Source organism: Salmo salar, chromosome 01 (assembly GCF_965601325.2).
Source record: "Salmo salar chromosome 01, fSalSal1, whole genome shotgun sequence".
NCBI lineage: Eukaryota > Metazoa > Chordata > Actinopteri > Salmoniformes > Salmonidae > Salmo > Salmo salar.
In genome coordinates this window covers 86,393,278-86,417,747 of record NC_138291.1, presented here as the reverse complement: position 1 = coordinate 86,417,747, position 24,470 = coordinate 86,393,278, and the positions used below count along the sequence as shown (strand labels likewise).

Genomic DNA, 24,470 nt, shown 5'->3' with positions numbered 1-24,470 from the left:
ACATAATTACAATGCTCAGTGCTTTAGTTCTGTGGAGTGGGAAGGTTGTGAACCCTGCAGCTGATGTGGACACCCAGGCCAGGTGGAAGATGGGCTAACACTGGCCTTCAAACTGTAACTATGTAGGAGACAGGTGTTTAAACTAAAGTGAGAGAAACTGGCCTATTCTGTAATAAACTGCAGTACCTTGGCTTGGATTCAATCCGTAGTGCTGAAGACCCGCGCTATTGGGCGATTGAAATTTAAAGGCAATGTTCCCGCGTTCAAGGAGACTGCATTCAAGGTAAACGCTGCATATGACGGCTCAACCTTTACATTTCAAATCACGCTATAACGCATCGTCTCGCGTCAGATGGCGTGTCACTTCCCCGTGACGCTGTCCCTATGTGCAGGCAGAATCGACGCACTAATGTAAGACAATGTCTACAACGCAGATCTTCCTCGCTATGGTAGAATCTAGCCTTTAAGTGAACTTTTCGTTATGATAATCAGCTGGTACTTGCCATCTTTTTAGTACAAGTACTGAATTTTCAATTGTTATTTAATCATGTCATTAATTCAATTAGTGTTATGCTACCTTGAAAAACTGTCATGAATTGGTTTAAATGAAAGGACCAAAGTAATAAGGGTAATATTTACAGTACTACACATTTTGTACACAGGTGAGTCATACTTTCACTGTATACTTGTTTGTTTGAAATGTTCATTATAGTTGAGCTGTACATTCAATTGTAAAACAAGTGACTTGTATATTTTCATTTTGTCCAACTGTATGAAGAGGTGACATGATATATGAAGGAAGAAAGGATTGACTTGTTTAAAGACTTTATTGTAAAGGTTGACACACGAGTGGACTTGGTTTCTGATCAATGTCCCAGTCATATCATTTATACACAGCTATGGGAGGTGGAGGATACACTCAATTAATGGTTTCTCTTTTCAAATCCCATTTGCCATTGTCGTGCAAATTTACATTACCATGTTCAACTAGGAAGCAGGTTAGTTAATCAAGACAGTACAAGTCTGCTAATGACCGCAGAGTGGGTAAGCAATAAGCATAGTTAGCAAATCCTCAAGAATATTAGCTAAATAGATCAACCAATAGATTGACGTTTAAGGTCTCTGGAGTTGATGATTAGCATTGTGAGTAGGAGCCGTCCCAACAGGCAAAGCGTTGCTAACCGAATGCTACTATATGTGCAAATGAAACAGGGAAAGATGGGATATAAATATAGGTAAAAAAATAAATAAATAGGTATAATTTAAATTTGCCTGTGCGCAAAACAGTTCAGGATTGTCGTCACATAATATAATGATATAATAATAACATTCTATTATTATACATATTTAAATCAAAGCATATATCTTCATATAAACCCCCTCGGACTGTACATTCAAATTAGCCAAACCAATAAAGCAAAACGCTTTAGGATGTATTTCACTAGTGGTTCAGCACAGCATAGAAACAAACACATGACTTGATAAATAGCAGACCTAGTAGTACTAGCCTACAAACCATATGAAAGGAAATAAGTGGCTGATGGGGTTGGGGATCCATCTAACTGACAGTACTGAGGGCTATGTTGGGCAGGGCGTGTTGTTGCTTTAGATTAGATTCATCCCTTTGAGACATCCCTTAATGGTGGTTGGGCTAGAAATACATAAGGCCAAATTATTCTACGATTCCCTAAATTAAATGAAATACAACGACTTCACTACACAGGTTAGCTAGATACTTATGCTTCCAGCTCCAGTCCCAGTCCGAGTTTGTGGCCACCGGAGTTGATGCTTTTTCCATCGACCAGTGCAGACAGGACGAGTTTCATACCTGCAGAACAAGAAAAATAAATAGCAACTTGGCTACAACAGCCCACTTTGGAGATGATTGGCAACGCTTTTGCAAAGTAGTGAGAGCCACTTCTTACCTGGCCGCAGTGTCTGGGTATAGCCAACTCCCACCAAGCTGGCATTGTTAACTTTAGCCTGGAAAATATAGCAACAAAACACACACAATTAAAGATATCCTCCGGAACTTTGGCGACTACTATGTATTTTTTTTTTTTTTTTTTATCTCCCGCTTTGGGCTGGATGTGTCGATGTGTAGTTCATACATGCATAATCTATGAGCAGATTTACTGTTTAACCTCAATTAGCTACAAAATCCCTAGCTTAAAAAAAAATTCTAGAACCTGTGCTACACTATTTTCCCAGACCTGCCAACCCTGTCCAACTATTTAGATAACAGACGCACGCGGCAAATAGGAGATTCAACCAAGTTTAGTCTCTATAGTAGAGGAACGCTTGTCACCTCTCAAACAGGGCCAATCACTAGGGCCAGCTCACAAGTATTGTCTTTTTAGACACGGTTCCTAATCAACACTAAAAGCAAAATCATTTTAAAAACACAAAAACAAATGATCGCATCGACACAGACTACAAAACTGGCTACACAAAGCTTAAGTAGGCTACCGCAAAGGGAATCTGACCGTTGTTCGATAGGCTGAAACAGCGGACTCTTCTATGTAAAGGTGCCTATTCTATTTCTTTGCGGTGCATACACCATTTCAGATTTTCGAAATTGATAAAATCTCAAATCTAGTGCTAAGACATTTTAGAAGCATTGCCTCAATAGCTAATGCCGGACACATTCATTCTTCAGCACGCAGTCTTCTAAACTCCCGACTCGATTTAATGCCAAGATGTTTATATTTATTTTTTATTATACTTTGTAATGCTTTTTGTGCAGAATTAAATGTATATGACACTCGCACAAATGCAACCAGTTATTTTTCGTATTTGCATTTAAATTTCTTTCACTAGGAAATGCGAGTGAACTGCTGACACTTTAGAGCCCACTGAATGTCCATCTTATGTTCGCTAACGTTAGCTTGAAACAATTAGTGTTTACCTTTCCACAACACACGGAGTCGAAAAGTGATTTGTCCATGTGTTTACATACAGCTGGCAGTCGGCAAACTCAGCATCACAACAAACAGGAGGGGCAGATGGGGGGTAGCTACGTGGAATAATGATGTATTAAATCTCCATGTCCGTTGACACAAACGCCGTACATCTGTGTGTTGCAGCTCGAGAATCAGGATGTTAGATTTTTTAGACCCCCCCCCCCCATCAGGCCCTATTCATTTCTGCATACTTTTAACTCAGATCTCATACATGGACAGATAATTGCATAGTTGGTATGCAAAATGCATGCATGTTGGCAGGTCTGTTTTCCTTATATTTTGCCTTGTGGGCCAGCCCTCTGGCAATTCTAGTTCAACCAGTAAGCTTCAGCCCCTCGCCATATGAGTGACAGCTAGCAAGATGCACATGATGCACCCACAGCAGAGAGAGAGCAATGACATGGTGCACATATGTGATGTAGTACACCATTTTTGGGGACCACTTTTGGCTTGTGAACTTTCAGAACTACTGATTGAAAAGTATACAAAAGTGCCGGATAATCCCTTTAACACTGGAATACAAAGGGTTATATGATAATTATTGTCACGGAATAAAACAAAATTTACATTTTTTTTTTAAACTCCTGTTACTTCCTAAAATACCCATTCCTATTTAACAAAATACTAATCTCACAGAACCAGAGTCTCTGAATATTGAACACAGCTGTAAAGTCTGGCATACAAAACGTTTAAACAAGACAAGCAAAAGAGCAGCACTCACAGATATGGAGGTACTGGAGTCCAGCTGGTACTTGGCAGCGATGCCAAAGCGGGTGCTGTTGCTGCCTGCTGTCCAGGCCAGGTTCACAGCAGTCTCCAGCTGGTCATTCACCTTCTGGTAGATGGACCCTCCAAACTCTGTGCCATCATTACTGGGATATATGAAATACCACGAGGGAAAAAAGTATTTGATCCCCTGCTGATTTTGTATATGTTTGCCCACTGACAAAGAAATGATCAGTCTATAATTTTAATGGTAGGCTTATTTGAACAGTGAGAGACAGAATAACAACAACAATCCAGAAAAACACATGTTATACATTGATTTGCATTTTAAATGAGGGAAATAAGTATTTGACCCCCTCTCAATCAGAAAGACTTCTGGCTCCCAGGTGTCTTTTATACAGGTAACGAGCTGAGATTAGGAGCACACGCTAAAGAGAAAGCTCCTAATCTCAGTTTGTTACCTGTATAAAAGACACCTGTCCACAGAAGCAATCAATCAGATTCCAAACTCTCCACCATGGCCAAGACCAAAGAGCTCTCCAAGGATGTCAGTGAAAGATTGTAGACCTACACAAGGCTGGAATGGGCTACAAGACCATTGCCAAGCAGCTTGGTGAGAAGGTGACAACAGTTGGTACGATTATTTGCAAATGGAAGAAACACACAACTGTCAATCTCCCTCGGCCTGGGGCTCCATGCAAGATCTCACCTCGTGGAGTTGCAATGATCATGAGAACGGTGAGGAATCAGCCCAGAACTACACGGGAGGATCTTGTCAATGATCTCAAGGCAGCTGGGACCATAGTCACCAAGAAAACAATTGGTAACACACTACGCCGTGAAGGACTGAAATCCTGCAGTGCCCGCAAGGTCCCCCTGCTCAAGAAAGCACATATACATGCCCGTCTGAAGTTTGCCAATGAACATCTGAATGAGTCAGAGGACAACTGGGTGAAAGTGTTGTGATCAGATGAGACCAAAATGGAGCTCTTTGGCATCAACTCAACTCGCCGTGTTTGGAGGAGGAGGAATACTGCCTATGACCCCAAGAACACCTTCCCTGTAGCTCAGTTGGTAGAGCATGGTGTTTGCAACGCATGGTGTTTGCAACTCCAGGGTTGTGGGTTCGATTCCCACAGGGGGCCAGCACAAAAAATTTTAAAAATAAATATATAATGTATGAAATGAAATGTATGCATTCACTACTGTAAGTCGCTCTGGATAAGAGCGTCTGCTAAATGACTAAAATGTAAATGTAAACACCATCCCCACCGTCAAACATGGAGGTGTAAACATTATGCTTTGGGGATGTTTTTCTGCTAAGGAGAAAGGACAACTTCACCGCACCAAAGGGACGATGGACGGGGCCATGTACCGTCAAATCTTGGGTGAAAACCTCCTTCCCTCAGCCAGGGCATTGAAAATGGGTCGCGGATGGATATTCCAGCATGACCCAAAACACACAGCCAAAGCAACAAAGGTGGCTCAAGAAGAAGCACATTAAGGTCCTGGAGTGGCCTAGCCAGTCTCCAGACCTTAATATCATGGAAAATCTGTGGAGGGAGCTGAAGGTTCGAGTTGCCAAACGTCAGCCTCGAAACCTTAATGACTTGGAGAAAATCTGCAAAGAGGAGTGGGACAAAATCCCTCCTGAGATGTGTGCAAACCTGGTGGCCAACTACAAGAAACGTCTGACCTCTGTGATTGCCAACAAGGGTTTTTCCACCAAGTACTAAGTCATGTTTTGCAGAGGGGTCAAATACTTATTTCCCTCATTAAAATGCAAATCAATTTATAACATTTCTGACATGCGTTTTTCTGGATTTTTTGTTGTTGTTATTCTGTTTCTCACTGTTCAAATAAACCTACCATTAACATTATAGACTGATTATTTCTTTGTCAGTGGGCAAATGTACAAAATCAGCAGGGGATCAAATACTTTTTTCCCTCACTGTAAGCAGACATACATTATGTTATCCTTGTCTGATGAACTGCTCTTTTTGTTTGATAACTCAATTAGAAGATTAATTGAAATGCTCAAATCCACCTACAACTTATCAAAATCAATTGCTAAAACATTTCAGTTCACCTTTAAGCACAAAGGAGACTCCTCTTTCTAACCATGGTAGAAAAATTCACCCTTGTCACTTTAGTGCCGAGACATACAGTAAGTCCTCCAAAGTACAATAGATATGAAGCTTACACATTGGTGTGCAGCTGGAAATCTCCTGTCTTATAGCCAACAGCGAAGTTGCTCTGGGTCATTTTGGACTTGGCCGTGTCGAAGGTCATCTGATAGCCAGCCAGCCATCCCTCGTATCCGGCCACCGCTGCCCCATGGATGGCCGGACCAGCAAAGTCAAAGTCTACGTCCACACCCAGGTTGACGTATTCACGCTTATAGGCAGTCTTCACCTTCCCACTCTTCTTGCTGTTAGAAAAAAATAAAAAAGGTAAAGAGAGGGGAAAAAAGATGATTAATAAACATCTGATATCTCGGTTGTTCTTGTTCAGTCTTCCCTGATTATTTTCAATAAAGAAAGTTTGGTGGATTATGCAGCACCGAACATGCACAATAAATGTTATCGATTCCAGGGTCTCAAAAGACTGGGGAGAAACATTCAGTTATGCTTCAAACTAAAAAACGCACAAACCTTACCCAGAATTTGGTGAGAATTGGGTGTCGAACATAAGTTTCAGTCCTTTGGTGATCTATGGAAGATGAAAAAACTAGGCACAACCAAATAGAAAGCTCACAAATCATTTCAGTTAGACTGGTTTCTCCTCTCTACCTGGTCTTCAACAGTGATCTCAGTCCCCAGAGTATTGTCTGTGGTCCACTTCTCTGTAAAAGTCAGGCCGTATTCACCCCATTTGTACTTGGTCTCCAAGTTCCCGTTGACTTTGCTGGTGTCAGTGTTGGAGGAGCCCGAGGTTTTGAATTCCTAAAGGACAATTACAACAGGGTTAGTTAGGAGTTGTAGACTATCCTATGTTATACAAGAGCATAATGCACAGAAATTCCCTGGCAGGATTGAATAGAAAAAAAAAAAAAAAAAAAAAAAAAAAACTCACCACTCCACTTGAAGACTTGGTCTTGACATCAAGTTTCACCAATCCAAAACCTTATGAAGAACAAATCACAACATTCAGACCACCACATGTTCCTTTGTATGGTAAGGTTCCTTTGCATTTCAATATTTGACAAATGGACCACTACATGGAGAATACTGATGCATATGGCCCAACTGTGACATGGCTTGAACAAATTGAATGTCTGGTTGTTATCATCATGTTTCCTTCCTGTGAAATGCCCTGTCAGTGTGAAATATGTTCTGTGGACTGACGTAAACATTCCCTTTTAGGCTACTGGAAAGTCCTTCAAATTCTTTTTAGATATACCTTGTGTAGGGGTAACAAAACACAACCATGTTTTTCCACATCTCTAAAGGACTCCCATATATAAAATGGACAGTTGTGTAAGAATATTTTACTGAAAAAGTGGTTTAATTGATAGATATTGTGACACACCCACTTAACTCAAACAGTGCCTTGCTGGAAGGGGGCACATAAGCTCATGTAACCCAGTATTGCAAGCAGTGATATTGCGAAAATGTGGAATACGAGTAGTCAAGTTTCTGCCTTTTATACAATTTGGGATCTTTTAAAGCATTTTGGAAATATATACACCTGTAAACACAGATACAACTGACGGAAATATCAACTGTGAATATTTATAATGAATGTTAACTTCACTTTTTGGTAGCTGTTCAAAATAACTTTCAAAGTCAGATTTGCTCTCATTCAGTGCTATATGGTCCTGCCTGACCCCCCCCCCCAAAAAAAAAAATACGCGTTCGAATACCCATACTAACATACTGTATACTACATTTCAAAAAACATTATTTAACCTTTATTTATCTAGGCAAGTCAGATAAGAACAAATTCTTATTTACAATGATGGCCTAGGAACAGTGGGTTAACTGCCTTGTTCAGGGGCAGAACAACATATTTTTACCTTGGAAGCTTGGGGATTTGATCTAGCAACCTTCCAGTTACTGCCCCCAAGCTCTAACCACTAGGCTACCTGCCGCCCCATACATACTTAAAATGAGTACACACACACACCACACACAGTACTATTAGTTTATTTTAGTATACTGTAAACGACCGGTATGCTTTCAGTTGAGCGTACTAGCGCTTCGCCTGTCTACTGGAAGTTGATGTTGCTGTGCAACCTCTTGCTAGCATAAATTACTATCTAGACATTTAACGACTTCGGGTGCGTTTGTAAATTCAGAGCGTTAAGCTCTCGGAGCGCACACTGGACGCTCTGGTCGAGGAGTAGGGTTGATTCGAGCGTTCTGACCTTACAACGGCAGTCAAGTGCCCAAGCTAACTGCTAGCTACTTCAGACAAATGAGAGAACACCTCACTGACCATTTTACTCGCCCTAGTAGAGATGGTTAGGCTGTATTCATGTTATCCAGAGCGTTGGTGACTAACTGTGCTGTTGGCAACTCTTTAATTACGTTTTTTTGCCGACGTTTACTGACACCGGCTATATTCAACGGGTGTTGAGCGTTCATAAATTAAATACGTTTTTCTGCGCTCGGAGTTTGGTACACTCAGACGAGAGTACTCTGAAATCGTAATAGATAGCCAGAGCAAATTTACAAAAGCACCAAAATGTCCATTGAGAACTCACAACGACTATAGCACTTAGCTAAGCGAAGAATGACGGGAATATCGAATGGGTAGTTAGATAGCATATCGTTAATATACTGGCAAGTTTGATGTATTATTAGCCAACTAACGTTAGGTAGCTAGCTAACATTGTGGTAATGTTACTGCTGTAATGATATGCTATGTGGTTCGTAAGGACAGCGTAGCTAACAAACTGTCCGCCAACATAACGTAAGGTAACTTATTTGAAAAGTCATTACATTGCTCAACATTTGTCATAATTAGTTAAAGCAATGAATTTGTATCCGCTCTCGTTGGACTTCGGCTGCATATTTTCTGTCAATTTCATCAAATCTGAAAACGATGTGAAGCCACTAATTTTCTGAAGAATTCCATTACGGGCCCTAAAAGCACTGAAATAGTGTTCACTGCTTGTATACTTCGCATTTTGGTGAAAGTAGTACGACATCCGGGAAATTTTGGCATACTAACTATATCCATACTATGACCTAAATTAGTATATACTAAATTAACGTCACAAATAGTACCATTAGTATGAATATTCAAACACAGCTACAGTAACACATTTTAGGTTGTGGCTACAGTAATCTGCTCTAAGGAAAACACACGCTACACTCAGTGTTTTCCATTAGCGCCGGCTGTCAGCTAATAAACCGGTTACAGATTAGTGTTGGGTCGAATCGCGAACGAGCCGGGTCTTGTAGGTGAACGTTGGGAGCCGGCTCGCATATCAGAAGAGCCGAATCTATTTATAAAAATTTGATATGAATAATCAAAAGATTTAAATGAATAGAAGTAAATAAAAATAAATGAATAGAAGTAACAAATATATATATATATATATATATATATATATATATATATATATATAGGCCTAAATGCTCAAGCACACACACATTCGTTCTGACTGTCTGCGCAGACTAACAGCCTCACCTGTTGTTCCTGTCAGACACGCAGTGCCAACCAATGAACCAAAGATGCGTGAGGGAAGGCCGAGCCAACTCAGTCACACACTTAGCAGCCATGGAGAGAGAGGAAGGACAGCTGGAAAATGAGTCGGAAGCACAGTAGCATTTGGATGCATTTTAATAATGTAGACAATGTTAGAGCACAGTGTAGAATTTACCAAAACAAAAATCTCAAAGCTGGTTCTATGCACAACCTACACGGCATATGCGAACTGTGCAACCAACTGTAAAGCTAGCTGTAGCGGAGCTTCGAGAAACTAGCGGGAATGCTAGTGATAGTGGTGGAGTCAGCATCTCCACCACTCAGTCAAGTAGGCCTACTCCACAACAACGCAGTCTTCTACGGACCAGTTTATGCCAAAGTCTATGTCTGTAGCAAAACAAAGCCAAATTGATATTGCATTGGCTAAAATGATTGCCACCGATTTCCAATCGTGGAGGACAGAGGTTTTAGAAATCATAGGAATAGACTAAATCCAATGTAGACAATTCCAAGCAGAAAAACCCTTTCAAAATCACTTATTCCACAACTGTACGAGAGCACACAGGCTTCAGTGCGGGAAAGAGTCCAAAAAGCTACTGCAGTTTGCCTTACCACTGACTACTGGACATCAAGGGTAACCACTTCTTACATGTCGGTTACATGTCACTTCATTGAAGATTTTTCAATGTCTAGCGGTCTTCTGGACTGCTTTGAGTTCAGCGACAGACACACCTCAGAGAACTTGGCAGAGGAACTGTTGAGTGGTCAGAGAATGGCAAGTAGACGGAAAAGTGGTCTGTTGTGTTTGTGATAATGCAGCTAACGTAACCAACGCCATGAAAATGTTTAAATGGAACCATCATCCATGTCTTGCCCACACAATCAACCTGATTGTAAGAGATGCTCTGAAGGTGATGAAGCCCACTGTGGAAAAAGTGAAAGCAGCTGTGGAATACTTCCACAGGAGCACAGTAGGTGCTGAAAAACTGAAGTCTACACAAAGCCAGATGGGGATGCCTGAGCTGAGGCCTAAACAAGACTGCACTACAATTTGGAATTCAACATTTATATGTTGAAGCGGTTTCTTGAGTGAAAGGATGCCATCCTCTCTACGCTGGCCATTGTCAATGCACCTGTTGAGGCTCTGACCCAAGAGGAATGGGAGGTGGTGTGCAGAGTCCTGGAACCCTTTGAGCAGGTCACTGTGGAGATCAGTGGAGGGGGGTACAGTAAGCAGTTATTACATCATTATTTAATCCAGTATTATAAATGTATACGAGCATGTAGTATCAGTAGACAAAACATGAACCTGAACTAATAAGTTACTGTTCTCTCTTTTCAGCTATGTGACAGCCTCAAAAATGCTTCCTGTGTAGAGCGAATCACAGCCAGCCTCCAGAGAGAAGCAAATGTAACCACAGGACATGTGACAGAGTTGGACACCCCATGTTCATCAATGGACAGAAAGTTCCACAGAATGGAATATAACCACATGCTATCAGAAACCGCTGCACTTGACCCAAGGTTTAAGAAGTTAGCCTTCAGTGATGCCAGAGCGATTGATGAGGCACTTCAAAGAATAACCTCAGCAGCAGGGAGGGCCAGCCCCAGCAGTCAGCTGGCTCAGGCACCAGGGCAACAGTAAGAAGAGGGATCCGATGGAGTAGTGCCACAAACTTCTGCTGTTTGGATAATGTTTGACGAGAGAGCAACTGGGGATGCAGCACGAAAGAATCCCTCAGCGGATGCCATAATGGAGGTCCGATCCTATTTGGAGGAGCCCCTCCTGAGCTGGTGGAAGAACAAGGCCTCTGTCTACCCACAGCTTACTAAAGCCATGACAGGGAGACTCTGCATAGTGGCCACATCCGTTCCCTCAGAGGATCGTCTAGAAAACGGGACAAATAATTACTGAGAGAAGAAACCGCATCAGCCCCTCGAAAGTGAGGCAGCTTGCATTTCTGAATGCAAATCTCTCATAAATGCAAAATATGGGCAACATTGCTGTGTGCTACTGGTTATAATATGGCAATAAAGGAGAGAAAAGAGGGACCAGTTTAAATATTTAAGTGGGATGCTGCAGTTTTGCACATTGTTCTTCATTTTCTTTGATATGGTGCAATATTCTATTATGCTGTGCAGATTGTATTCATTTTGAATTGCTAGATTTATATGCACTTTGTTAATATACATTAAAAAGTTATACTTCAAATGCAAATGTTTAATAGCATTCTTTTTCATAACAAACCAATGCATTTTTAAATACATAGTGGTTAAGGTAGAGTATGAATTCATTGAATAATTTAATTTGAATTGTTTTAACAACAATCATAGTCAAACTATAGCAAACTGTTTGACTTGAAAAAATACAAAACATATTTTTTTAAAAAGCCGTTTGGGAGACAAAAGAGCCGGCTCTTCTTGATGAGCTGAGCCGAACGAGCCAGCTCATTGAAAAGAGCTGGAATGCCCATCGCTATTAACTTATGCTAACTAGCTAGCAAGAGGTTGCATAGCAAGAGATTCAACTTCCGGTGGACCGGAGAAGAGCTAGTACGCTCATCTGAAATGATACTGTTCGTTTACAGAATACTAAAATTAACTAATAGTATATACACTCATTAAATATGTAGTATACATTATGTCAGTATGGGTATTCGAACACAGCTCATGTCTCAATTGGCTCAAAAAAATCATTCTTTAACCTTTCTCCTCCACTTCATCTACACTGATTGAAGAGGATTTAACAGGTGACATCAATAAGGGATCACAGCTTTCACCTGGTCAGTTGGTTATGGAAAGAGCAGATGTTCCTAACGTTTTACATTTTCTCTTTCAATAAATAAGACCATATCATCCTCAAAAGTCTTGTGAATTAACTATTGCATTTGCCTGAGCTGAGCATGGGAGTTAATTTATAATACCCTCTACAGGTCATAAAATATTTTCACCTCAATAACTGTTGTATCTGTTAACTACCTCATTTTCCAATTTATTTAATCTAGTAAATAAAACTTCAATTAATGATTTGTGAGCGGTTTGGTTCTTGAGGTTCCAGAGCTTGACGACGGTCCAGAATGAGTATATAGCAAAATTGACTGATTATATTGTTGATTGTATTAACACTAACAGCTAATGATAACTACCTATAGAGTTAATTCAAGGGTCTCTCTATAGCAGTAAAATGGCGCTGGAACAAATGGCAGCAGTTTTACAGGTGTCTAACCAATTCTGCTATCATGTGTTTTTTCCCGCATTATTTGTAACTTACTTTGTACATAATGTTTCTGCCACCATATCTTACGGCAAAAAAAAGAGCTTCTGGATATCAGAACAGCGATCACTCACCTCAGATTAGACAAATATTTTTTCTTCAACAAGCAGGAAGCACGGGATGTACTGCGAACACCCGACAAGGCCAACATTCCCGTTATCAGCAGGAGAAAGAGACGCAGGTACAGAGGACACAGAGCGGGTGCCTCGTAAGGATCCAGAGAAGGCGAGTGGGAAAGCTACCGTCAATATTACTCGCTAACGTACAATCATTGGACAATAAATTAGACGAGGTACGATCACGAATATCCTACCAACGGGACATCAAACTGTAACATCTTATGTTTCACGGAATCGTGGCTGAAGGATGACATGGACATTCAGCTAGCAGGATATACGCTGCACATGCTTCACAGAACAGCACACTCTGGTAAGACGAGGGGGGGGCGTTCTGTACATATTTGTAAACAGCAGGTGCACGAAATTTAAGGAAGTCTGGATTTTCCTTGCCTGAAGTGTAGTATCTTATGATAAGCTGTAGACCACACTATTTGCCAAGAGAGGTTTCATCTCTACTTCTCGTGGCTGTTTATTTACCAACACAGATCGGACACTGGCACTAAGACCGCACTCAGTCAGCTGTATAAGGAAATAAGTAAAGAGGAAACCACTCACCCAGAGGCGGCGCTCCTAGTGGCCAGGGACTTTAATGCAGGGAAACTAAAATCAGTTTTACCTCATAAAATAGTCATATGTTTGAAAAATTGAAGTTTTTGCATTTTTTAGGTTTTTGAATAACGGGCCACTGGATTACACTGGCTATTACGTAGGTGGGACGATTTGGTGCCACCTACCCTAGAGAGGTTAACCTCTGGGCTAGGTGGGACACGTCCCACCTACTCAACAGCCAGTGTAATCACGTGGCGCGATATTCAAATACCTCAAAAATGCAAAAACTTCAATTTTTCAAACATATGACTATTTTACACCATTTTAAAGACAAGACTCTCATTAATCTAACCACACTGTCCGATTTCAAAAAGGCTTTACAACGACAGCAAAACATTAGATTATGTCAGCAGAGTACCCAGCCAGAAATAATCAGACACCCATTTTTCGAGCTAGCATATAATGTCACATAAACCCAAACCACAGCTAAATGCAGCACTAACCTTTGATGATCTTCATCAGATGACAACCCTAGGACATTATGTTATACAATACATGCATGTTTTGTTCAATCAAGTTCATATTTATATCAAAAACCAGCTTTTTACATGAGCATGTGACTAGCATGTGAGTAGCATTCCCACCGAACACTGCCGGTGAATTTACTAAATTACTCACGATAAACATTCACAAAAAGCATAACAATTATTTTAAGAATTATAGATACAGAACTCCTCTATGCACTCGCTATGTCCGATTTTAAAATAGCTTTTCGGTGAAAGCAATTTTGCAATATTCTCAGTAGATAGCCCGGCATCACAGGGCTAGCTATTTAGACACCCAGCAAGTTTAGCACTCACCAAAGTCAGATTTACTATAAGAAAAATGTTATTACCTTTACTGTTCTTCATCAGAATGCACTCCCAGGACTTCTACTTCAATAACAAACGTTGGTTTGGTCCCAAATAATCCATTGTTATATCCAAATAGCGGCGTTTTGTTCGTGCGTTGAAGACACTATCTGAAAGGGTAAATAAGGGTGACGAGCACGGCGCATTTCGTGACAAAAAGTTTCTAAATATTCCATTACCGTACTTCGAAGCATGTCAACCGCTGTTTAAAATCAATTTTTATGCCATTTTTCTCGTAAAAAAGCGACCGGGAAAGCGTGTATACGTACAAAGAGAGAGAAAATAAAAACATCTCGTGCACGAGCCTGAGTCTCAGAGTACTCTGACCGGCCACTATCCAAACGCGATAATGTGTTTCAGCCTGGGGCTGCCTCGATATCATTCAGCTTTTTTCCGGGTTCTGAGAGCCTATGGGAGCCGTAGGAAGTGTCACGTTACAGCAAAGATCCTCAGTCTTCAATAAAAAGAGCCAAGATAAAAATAACTTGTCAGACAGGCCACTTCCTGTTCAGAATCTTCTCAGGTTTTTGCCTGCCATATGAGTTCTGTTATACTCACAGACACCATTCAAACAGTTTTAGAAACTTTAGGGTGTTTTCTATCCAAAGCCAATAATTATATGCATATTCTAGTTACTGGGCAGGAGTAGCAACCAGATTTAAATCGGGTACGTATTTTATCCGGCCGTGTAAATACTGCCCCCTATCCCCAACAGGTTCAATTGCGATTGGCAACTTTCATAAATTAGGTGCATTACCGCCACTGACCTTGTTTTTCTTTCAGTCACCCACGTGGGTATAACCAATGAGAAGGCACGCGGGTACCTGCTTCTATAAACCAATGGGGAGAGGCAGGACTTGCAGCACGATCTGGATCACAAATAGAACTGACTTCTATTTTAGCCCTTGGCAACGCAGACGATCGTTGGCGCGAGCGAGCACTGTGGGTGCAATAATTGAATATAGATTTCTACATTTATTTTGTGTAGTCAGCCTGTAAGGAGATGATCGTAGACTCCAGGAAAAGGAGGACCAAGCACGCCCCCATTCTTACCGACGGGGCTGTATATGTGCAAGTTGAAAGCTTCAAGTTCCTTGGGTGTCCACATCAACAAACTAGAATGGTCCAAACACACCAAGATGGTCATGAAGAGGGCACGACAAAGCCTATACCCCCTCAGGAAAGTAAAAAAAAGATTTGGCATGGGTACTCAGATCCTCAAAAGGTTCTACAGCTGCAAAATCGAGAGCATCCTGACTGGTTGCATCACTGCCTGGTACGGAACTGCCCGGCCTCCGACTGCAAGGCACTACAGAGGGTAGTGCGTACAGCCCAGTACCTCTTTACACTGCTGCTACTCTGTTTACCATATATGCATAGTCAGTTTAACTATACATTCACGTACATAATACCTCAATCAGCCCGACTAACCGGTGCTCCCACACATTGGCTACCCAGACTATCTGCATTGTGTCCCGCCACCCTCTTTTACACTACTGCTACCATATATGCATAGTCACTTTAACCATACCTACATGTAAACTCAGTCCTTTTTCAGGACCCTGTCGTTCAAAGATTATTTTACAAATTATTTCACAGATCTTCATTGTAAAGGGTTTAAACATGGTGTCCCATGCTTGTTCAATGAACCATAAAACAATTAATAAACATGCACCTGTGGAACGGTTGTTAAGACACTAACAGCTTACAGACGGTAGGCAATTAAGGTCACAGTTATGAAAACTTAGGACACTAAAGAGGCCTTTCTACTGACTCTGAAAAACACCAAAAGAAAGATGCCCAGGGTCCCTGCTCATCTGCGTGAACGTGCCTTAGGCATGCTGCAAGGAGGAATGAGGACTGCAGATGTGGCCAGGGCAATAAATTGCAATGTCCGTACTGTGAGACACCTAAGACAGCGCTACAGGGAGACAGGATGGACAGCTGATCATCCTTGCAGTGGCATACCATGTGTAACAACACCGGCACAGGATAGGTACATCCGAACATCACACCTGCGGGACAGGTACAGGATGGCAACAACAACTGCCCGAGTTACACCAGGAACGCACAATCCCTCCATCAGTGCTCAGACTATCCGCAATAGGCTGAGAGAGGCTGGACTGAGGGCTTGTAGGCCTGTTGTAAGGCAGGTCCTCACCAGATATCACCGGCAACAACGCCGTCCATGGGCACAAACCCACCGTCGCTGGACCAGACAGGACTGGCAAAAAGTGCTCTTCACTGACGAGTCGCGGTTGTGTCTCACCAGGAGTGATGATAGGATTTGCGTTTATTGTCGAAGGAATGAGCGTTACACCGAGGCCTGTAATCTGGAGTGGGATCGATTTGGAGGTGGAGGGTCCGTCATGGTCTGGGGCGGTGTGTCACAGCATCATCGGACTGAGCTTGTATCATTGCATGCAATGTCAACGCTGTGCGTTACAGGGAAGAGATCCACCTCACTCATGTGGTACCCTTCCTGCAGGCTCATCCTGACATGACCCTGAAGCATGACTATGACACCAGCCATACTGCTCATTCTGTGCGTGATTTCCTTCAAGACAGGAATGTCAGTGTTCTGCCATGGCCAGGGAAGAGCACAGATCTCAATCCAATTGAGTACGTCTGGGACCTGTTGGATCAGAGGGTGAGGGCTCGGGCCATTCCCCCAGAAATGTCCGGGAACTTGCAGGTGCCTTTGTGGAAGAGTGGGGTAACAGCTCACAGCAAGAACAGGCAAATCTGGTGCAGTCCATGAGGAGGAGATGCACTGCAGTACTTAATGCAGCTGGTGGCCACACCAGATACTGACTGTTACTTTTGATTTTGACCCCCCCTTTGTTCAGGGACACATTATTCAATTTCTGTTAGACGCATGTCTGTGGAACTTGTTCAGTTTGTGTCTCAGTTGTTGAATCTTATGTTCATACAACTATTTACACATATTAGGTTTGCTGAAAATAAACGCAGTTGACAGTGAGAGGATGTTTTTTTGCTGAGTTTACATACTACCTCAATTAGCCCGACTAACCGGTGCCTGTACATATAGCCTTGCTAGTCTTTTTACTGTTGTTTTTTTATTTATCTATTGTTCCCCTAATACCCATTTTTTTTTACTTTAAAAAATTGCACTGTTGGTTAGGGCCAGTAAGTAAGCATTTCACTGTAAGGTCTACACCGGTTGTATTCGGCGTACGTGACAAATAAACTTTTACTTGATATCCAACCCTTGAAGATGCCCCTCAGGATAAATAAATGTATCAAATAAAATCAGATTATTTGCTGGAATAATTAATTAATCAGTAAATGATCTAGAATATTAACTAGCCAAAAGTCACAACAGCTTGGAGGGCACTAGGTTGAGCTGTAGTCGTTGAACAGCATTCTGACATAGATATTCCTCTTGTCAGGATAGGACAGTGTGCAGCGCCATGTCGATTGCGTCAATGAATCTGTTGGGGCGGTATGCAAAATGTAGCGGGACTAGGGTGTCCAGTTACGTTCACTTTCTTAGGTACAGGAACACTGGTAGACATATTTTGAAGCAAGTCAGACAGACTTGGATAGGGATATTGAATATGTCCGTAAACACTCCAGCCAGCTGGTTTGCACATGCTCTGAGGACACAGCTTTGGATGCCATCTAGGCCGGAAGCCTTGAGGGTTAACACGCTTAAGTCTTACTCACGTCGGCCACAGTCCTCGTGAGCAGTGGTGGCCCCGCGTCGGTAGCTCAGCGTTTTCCTCAAAGCGGGCAAAGGTGTTTAGCTAGTCCAGGAGAAAGGCGTCGGTGTCCACAACGTGGCTGGCTTTCCCTTTTTAATCCGTGATTGTCTAAAGTCCCTGCCACATACTTCTTGTGTCTGGCCCATTGAATTGGTTTTTGGTTTGGATAAATTCTAAATCGTCATAGAGGAAACAACATCCTCTATGCACTTCCTGAAGAACCCAGTCAGAGTGAGTGTATACTTCAATACTTGTCTCAGAGGTAACCCGGAACACTTCCCAGTCCGCATGATCAAAACAATCAAGCATAGACTCCGATGGGTCAGACCAACGTTAAAACAGTTCTGGGAGATTCATGATGGCATTGACATTGGAGAGGTGCAATTCCTATGACATGTGAAGGCCCACTAAGTTGATGGCATTTCTTGACAATGAGTGTCAGGTTGTGTTGGTTCATTGTAGTGAACACCTGCCTTAGTCATTTAGGATAGGAGAAAATTGTCTTAGCCAGTAGACACACATTACTGCTGTATAAAAAATAAACACTGTACATTATACACTCAACATAACATACATTGCACATTACCCTTATCATACACTTCTCATATAGCCACATACATAATACTTTTCACATTCCCTTATTCTGTCAGTATTGTCCTAAGCAAGCTCATAATTGAACCTATTGCTTTTTAGGTATTTGATGGACATGGGAATGAGGAAGTGCTTATACCTGTTCAGCTTACATGTAGGGACCCTATAGTGTCTGCCTGATACTCAGAGTGAAGTACATGGGAGGGATCTGAAATAATTTTCTACGCAGGTCTGGTAACAGTCAGTTCAGAAATAGTCTGCAGGGAAGGATGTTGCCTCACGCCCATTACATTCATGGCAGTTTGTATCAGTTGGACTGATAAATTGCCAAACCAGACTGATGCCATATATCCGGATACTCTATGACTGCATGGTAGAACAGGAGCGTTCTTTTCTGGTCAACTCCAAAAACCCTGAGTCACCGTAGGAAATAGAGGCACTGTTGTACTCTGCAGCAGACACTACTTGGACCTTCCAGCTCAGCACATTGTCCATGTGTACACCCAGGTACTTGTACGAACTAACCTGTGCTATGTTGGCATTGTAGACAACCACAGGCACATGGTCAGAGACAATATTTGGGGTCAAACACCATCTTCTCTGTTTTCTTTACATTGAGGATGAGGTGGTGCTCATCACACCACTTGACAAACCTTTGAAAATCAGACCTGTAAACATGGTTGTAGCTTGTCATGTCTGGTTGCATCCAGGGTGGGAAATTAACTTTGTCCAACAGTAGATTAAAAAAAAAGAAAATACAAGAAATGTATTACCAGTAAGATGTAATGTGGTATATTGCTCAATTCGATTTCATGAATGTGACATGAGTCTTAACTGTGTGTACAAAACATTAGGAACACCTTCCTAATATTGAGTTGCACCCCTTTTTCCCTCAGAACAGTCTCAATTCGTCAGGGCATGGACTCTACAAGGTGTCGAAAGCATTCCACAGGAATGCTGGCTAACGTTCCTTGAAAAAGAAATCAGCACTGAGCAAATTTCAGGTCTGCGGAGCGCAAACTTGAAAGTTGTGAAAATTCAGGGCAACTTCCAGCTCATGTTTACTGTGAACACTGAGGCTGTACCCGCTTTAAGTTACTGTTTCAGATAGTGGTCAAGTAGGCTTCTGTGGCTATTTGATCATAACATAGGCCTACCAGAGTGGCAATGGAGAACAACGGAGAAAATGCATCACATAAAATGTTAACATGAAACTAGCGGTTCTATCATTCAGCCTACAGTAACAGACAATGTGTGGTGTCAAAGTAAGCCTACATTCCATGACATGCAGGGCTTGACATTAACCTGTTTATCCACTTGTCCTTCAGACAAAGAGGTGACTAAAAATGTTGTGCTTGATGCAAGAAACCACTTTACAAAATAAAATGACAGCCTAGGAACAGTGGGCCTTGTTCAGGGGCAGAACGAGAGTTATTTTACCATGTCAGCTTGGGGATTCGATCTTGCAACCTTTCGGTTACTCGTCCAACGCTCTAACCACTAGGCTACCTGCCACCCCGATTAAACCATAATTTAATGGTATTGTGGCAGTCATATTGGATTTAGAGTAAAATTTAAGGGGGCCCCCTAACATAATTGCAAGAGTAAGGGCTGAACATATGAAATAAAAAAAAATTATGTTGTGTCTGAGCCCACTTGCCCTAAAGCCGATTACAATAACTACAACATAAAAATAATACATGTGTAACTGTATGCATTTTTGTCAGGCAGTACCTTACAGCACTGAACGAGAACAACTTTGTAAAGTTCTCTATTGATCAGCTACAAAAAAAATGAAGTTTACATTCATCATAAATATTCATAGTTGATATTTCTGCTTATTGCATCTGTGGGTTTATATTTCCAAAATGTTTTAAGATATCCTAATGCTGTTTGTATGTGTACTGTATAAAGGGCAGATAATTGACTATTTGTATCCCCCCCTGCACTGTTTGTTAAGGGGGTGTCACAATATCTATAAATGTAACCACTTTTGCAGTAAAATATTTTTACACAACCATCCATTTCATATATGGGAGACCTTAGAGATATGCTTTGTTATACCCTCGGGTAGGCATCTCAAAACCGAAAGCCCTTTGAGGAACGGCCACTAGCCTATTAGGGCGTAAGAGAGGCCAAAGCAAAGTGATGCTTCATGTTCAAGCTGTCACAAGAGGTCCCTGTTACGTATATGTTTGTCACTCTCGTCACTTCTACATGGGTAAACCAACCAGTTAAGACATTTACCATATCCTTTGTTGAAGATGTCCTTTGCAGATTTGCCAAGGTCACCATATGATGGAGGCACTGCCATTACACCTGTGACAAGAAAAATAAAATATGAGAAATCTAGCTATTGTAGTACTACTGACTGAGTTCAGCATGTAGCCTATAGAGTGAAATAGTAATGGCGCCTTTTTGTAGGCACCAAATCTGTCATGGTTCTTTGGACAAAGCCAATGGGGAAATGAATGCCATTTTTGTAGATTTCTTTGAATAAACACAGAAAATAAGGTCTGTGGTAAACACAGACTTAAGAGATCTTATACGTTTTGATCTATGAGATAGCTGATGAAGATTAACGTCACTTTGTACATTTTAAAGCATTTATGTAACAAAAAAAGCACAAAGGCTTCATAATTCATAAAAGTCATGTTAACTGACTGATAGTAGCCTATCTACTAGAAAAAAAACAAAAGCTCCAGTCTGTTAAGCACAGACCTTGCCTGGAAACCTTGATGTTGAATTGCATTGAACTCTATGTCCGGCAGAAATTAGCATTTGAATCAGGAAAGTTTCCTCTCATGACCTCTACATACTAAAATGTTGAATAAAATTATATGTTGAATAAAATTATATTTTAAAGTACTGTACCGGTTGTCTGTGCAGTTGGTCCTTTTGGGGGTAATAATGTGGGTTGATATATCCACAGGAAAGTATAATTACATCAACTTTTCAAAGCTCTGGTAGTGCTTTATAATTTGTATCACCTGAAGCATGTGCAGAACCATGTAAAACACGTGCAAGAGCTTGGCAAGTATTTGTATGTTGTGTGCATGCTTCAGGTGATAGAAATCTAAACACACTACAAGCGCTTTGAAAAGTTGATGTAATCATACTTTCCTGTGGATATATTGGCTCACATTCCTACCACCAAAATGCACAGACAACCGGGAATGTACATACATTTTTTTTTTAAATATTCAACATTCTGCCCAACAATGTAACTCAATGTCGGGTTTCCAAGCCTTATTTCGGCATTTTTCACAAAACCCTATACTTTCCCCATAGGGATTGTTGAACCAACCAGATAACTAATTTCGGGGTTTTGGACTACAAGCTGGCGAGCTCTACTGCAGCAAGTGTATGACAAAGATGGTATTGCCACAACATGCATGTTGTTGTCTGCTTGTCATCACTGATTGACTAGTGGCAGTATAATCCACCACCCAGTAACTGATTAGATAGGGAATTTATGATCATCTCAGCATAGAACCTTGCAAACATTTGAAGGGATATTGCCAGGTCTACAACCACATCTACACAGGTGAAGCTTTGAAGAACATGGTTATCTGCAAGCAGCAGCCATCTTGACATCGATATTAGCACTCCTACGCCTCTGCATTGTCTTGCCTAGATCATTCCAATGACTGACAGTGGCGGCTTGTTCAATGAAAGTCAAGCTAGCTAACTAGCTAGTAGAGTTAGCAAATAGCTAGCTAACAAACTACCACATCACAGAGAGGGATAAAAATGTTGAGTAAAAAAAAAAAATTTGCACATTTACAATGTCGTCAACGACCATGACTTGCCTTTATCCTTGACAAGGGACCAAACTTTAGCTAGCTGGCTACACGTTTCTCTTCGCTGGATCCTGGCTGGCCATGTCCCCGTCTTGACTTTAGCTAATGGCTCTTTGGCTAGCTCGCTAACGTTAGCCCACAAAGACACCTAACGTTAGTTACTGTAGCTAGAAAAGAAGGCCGACATTTAGGCCTAACGTTACTTAGCTACGGTAGCTAAATTTTGCAGGAATATTATAACTTCACCTCAGTTGCTTGGAGCTTTCGTTGGTGCAGATAGTTGGTTTGACTTGTTTTCAAGCTGTTTCTGACACCGCGTCGCGATACAATCCTGTCCAGCTGGAGGGCGATGAAGGAGAAACCCATAGAGATAGATAGAAGTCTCTAGAAGAGGAGGCGAGACATCCCACTCCTTCAATTTCTGTTTCAATGGAAGTCAATGAACTAAGTAGACCAGACCCAGCTGTTATCGTATTGGTGTCTTTGGGAGAGCCATGCCCTCCTTAAGTAGACAGGAACTGACCTTTTTTTCAGGGCTAAACAGCCTGAGTGAACTGTCTTAATACATCCACCATCTTTGACTCTAGCGCCCCAAAAACATTTTAGCATGGGCAGCACCATTGAGGACTTTCACCATTTTGAAGTAGTCAACTTGGTGGAACTTCATATAAGTTACGGAAGTTTCACATAATTCCATCCAGGTCATCAGGAGGGATCAGCCAATGAATTATACTTGTGAGCAATCATTCCATAACTGCAGGTGTCAGGAAAACCCCAACCTTGACTTTTATACCTGTTCAAACACACTCCAGGTGGCAGTATGCACCCTTTCAGTTTGTTTGCCAACTCATAGAAGTAGTAGAAGAAAATGGGACTACTTCAAAATGGAGATGGTACAGTACAGTATGTAGACAGGCTAAAACTGCTTCTCCAATAGAAATCCCGCTCACACTTGGCTAGCTAAACTCATACGTAGAAACACGGCATCGAGTCTAACGACGCAGAACTGTGCCTATGTAGGCTGTCAAATCAAAGGCACTCTTTCAATATAAAGTTGTCTTTGACATAAATGAAAATGTGTTATTTTGCCACTTTCACAAGGTTGGAGTAATAACATGTTGAACTGCTTAAGAAATTGGCTAAAATCTAGGTTGCCTTTAGATTTCGAGAAAATTAACAACGAAGGAAGAATTTCTCACTTCTCTCATTGACTTTTCAAACCCCGGCCTGGTCTGTTTCGCAAGCGTTCCCGGAAGTCTCACGATGTTGCGCCTCTGGATTTAGAAACTGTGACACTGCTCATACTCTCACAGACGCAACAATGGACAGATACAATGTTGCGTCCTCTAACTATCTTTATGGAGAAACCGCAACAACAAAACAACCCACAGGACCCTGTAAATGTAGCTGTCGTTTCTTTGCCTGTCTAAAACAAAGCAGGATGGCCTGAGTTATGCGTTAATTTGATTATTTGTAAGTCCATATTTGAGTATTACGTTAGTACAAGACTAAAACACTTGAAAATGTATGTATTTATTAACTTAATGCAATTGTCTTCACGAACAATATATCTGGAAACTGGAAGCAGTCTTTATCCTCACCATAGCAACCATGGTGCTTGGCTTAATATGTAGCCCAGAACCATATATTTAAGCCATGTTTCCATTGCCACTTTGAAGTCAACCTTTGTGGGCTAGCTAAAATTGTTTCCACTTCCTCCAGAAATGTAAAATGATGCCATGTTGATAGGCAGCCAATATGTGACTGCAGCTGGCTTCGCTAATGTTGCTAGCAAGATGTTGAAGAATGTAATTCATCCTCACCATGCTGTAACTAACGTCATCCCCAAACTTAGAACCATGTATTTAGTTTGCTGACGGTTGCTAGCTAGCTAAACAGTTAGCGTCGTCGCTAGAATAACAGGCTAGCTAGCTTAAGTCCTCCCTTGCTTGTCATGGCATTGGCTATTAGCTAACCAAGCAAACGAGACAACGTTTGATATGATTTAGCTAACTTTCAATACGACCTGACCAACTACAATCCATGCTAGCTCACGTTAGCCAGCTTCTTTCAACTCTGTTTTGCTAGCTATCTTTAGGTAATTTTGAATATTGTTTTAGCTCTATACATTCAGAATAGCATTGTTGA

The 24,470-nt window shown here is 41.4% G+C and overlaps 1 protein-coding gene across 6 annotated transcripts; it reads right to left on the bottom strand.

The window, feature by feature from the left end:
* Nucleotides 1-808: 808 nt before the first annotated feature.
* LOC106611737 (non-selective voltage-gated ion channel VDAC2) lies at nucleotides 809-22,772 on the bottom strand. 6 transcript variants are annotated; one of them, XM_082977635.1, is made up of 10 exons: nucleotides 22,569-22,772; nucleotides 22,332-22,447; nucleotides 20,767-20,838; nucleotides 6,765-6,814; nucleotides 6,559-6,634; nucleotides 6,349-6,401; nucleotides 5,893-6,120; nucleotides 3,685-3,835; nucleotides 1,926-1,983; nucleotides 809-1,828 (listed from the first exon to the last, which is right to left on the bottom strand). In XM_082977635.1, exons 4-10 carry the CDS (start codon nucleotides 6,791-6,793, stop codon nucleotides 1,737-1,739), a joined length of 687 nt encoding a protein of 228 aa, XP_082833761.1. In that variant the 5' UTR covers nucleotides 6,794-6,814; nucleotides 20,767-20,838; nucleotides 22,332-22,447; nucleotides 22,569-22,772; the 3' UTR covers nucleotides 809-1,736. The 6 variants fall into 6 exon arrangements, with proteins under 6 accessions (XP_082833761.1, XP_014067758.1, XP_082833757.1 ...); XM_014212283.3 differs by having other exon boundaries at nucleotides 6,482-6,634; nucleotides 22,569-22,768; XM_082977631.1 differs by having other exon boundaries at nucleotides 22,332-22,772.
* Nucleotides 22,773-24,470: the final 1,698 nt, after the last annotated feature.

What these genes read in the sequence shown, in the direction of transcription:
- LOC106611737 (XM_014212263.3), bottom strand. Translation starts at nt 20,833, where the DNA reads ATGGCAGTGCCTCCATCATATGGTGACCTTGGCAAATCTGCAAAGGAC. An exon ending in CCAAGTCTTCAAGTGGAGTG is followed by an intron (nt 6,635 to 6,764) that starts GTGAGTTTTTTT and finishes ATTGTCCTTTAG; the next exon opens with GAATTCAAAACCTCGGGCTC. An exon ending in TTCCAGCTGCACACCAATGT is followed by an intron (nt 3,836 to 5,892) that starts GTAAGCTTCATA and finishes CATATATCCCAG; the next exon opens with TAATGATGGCACAGAGTTTG.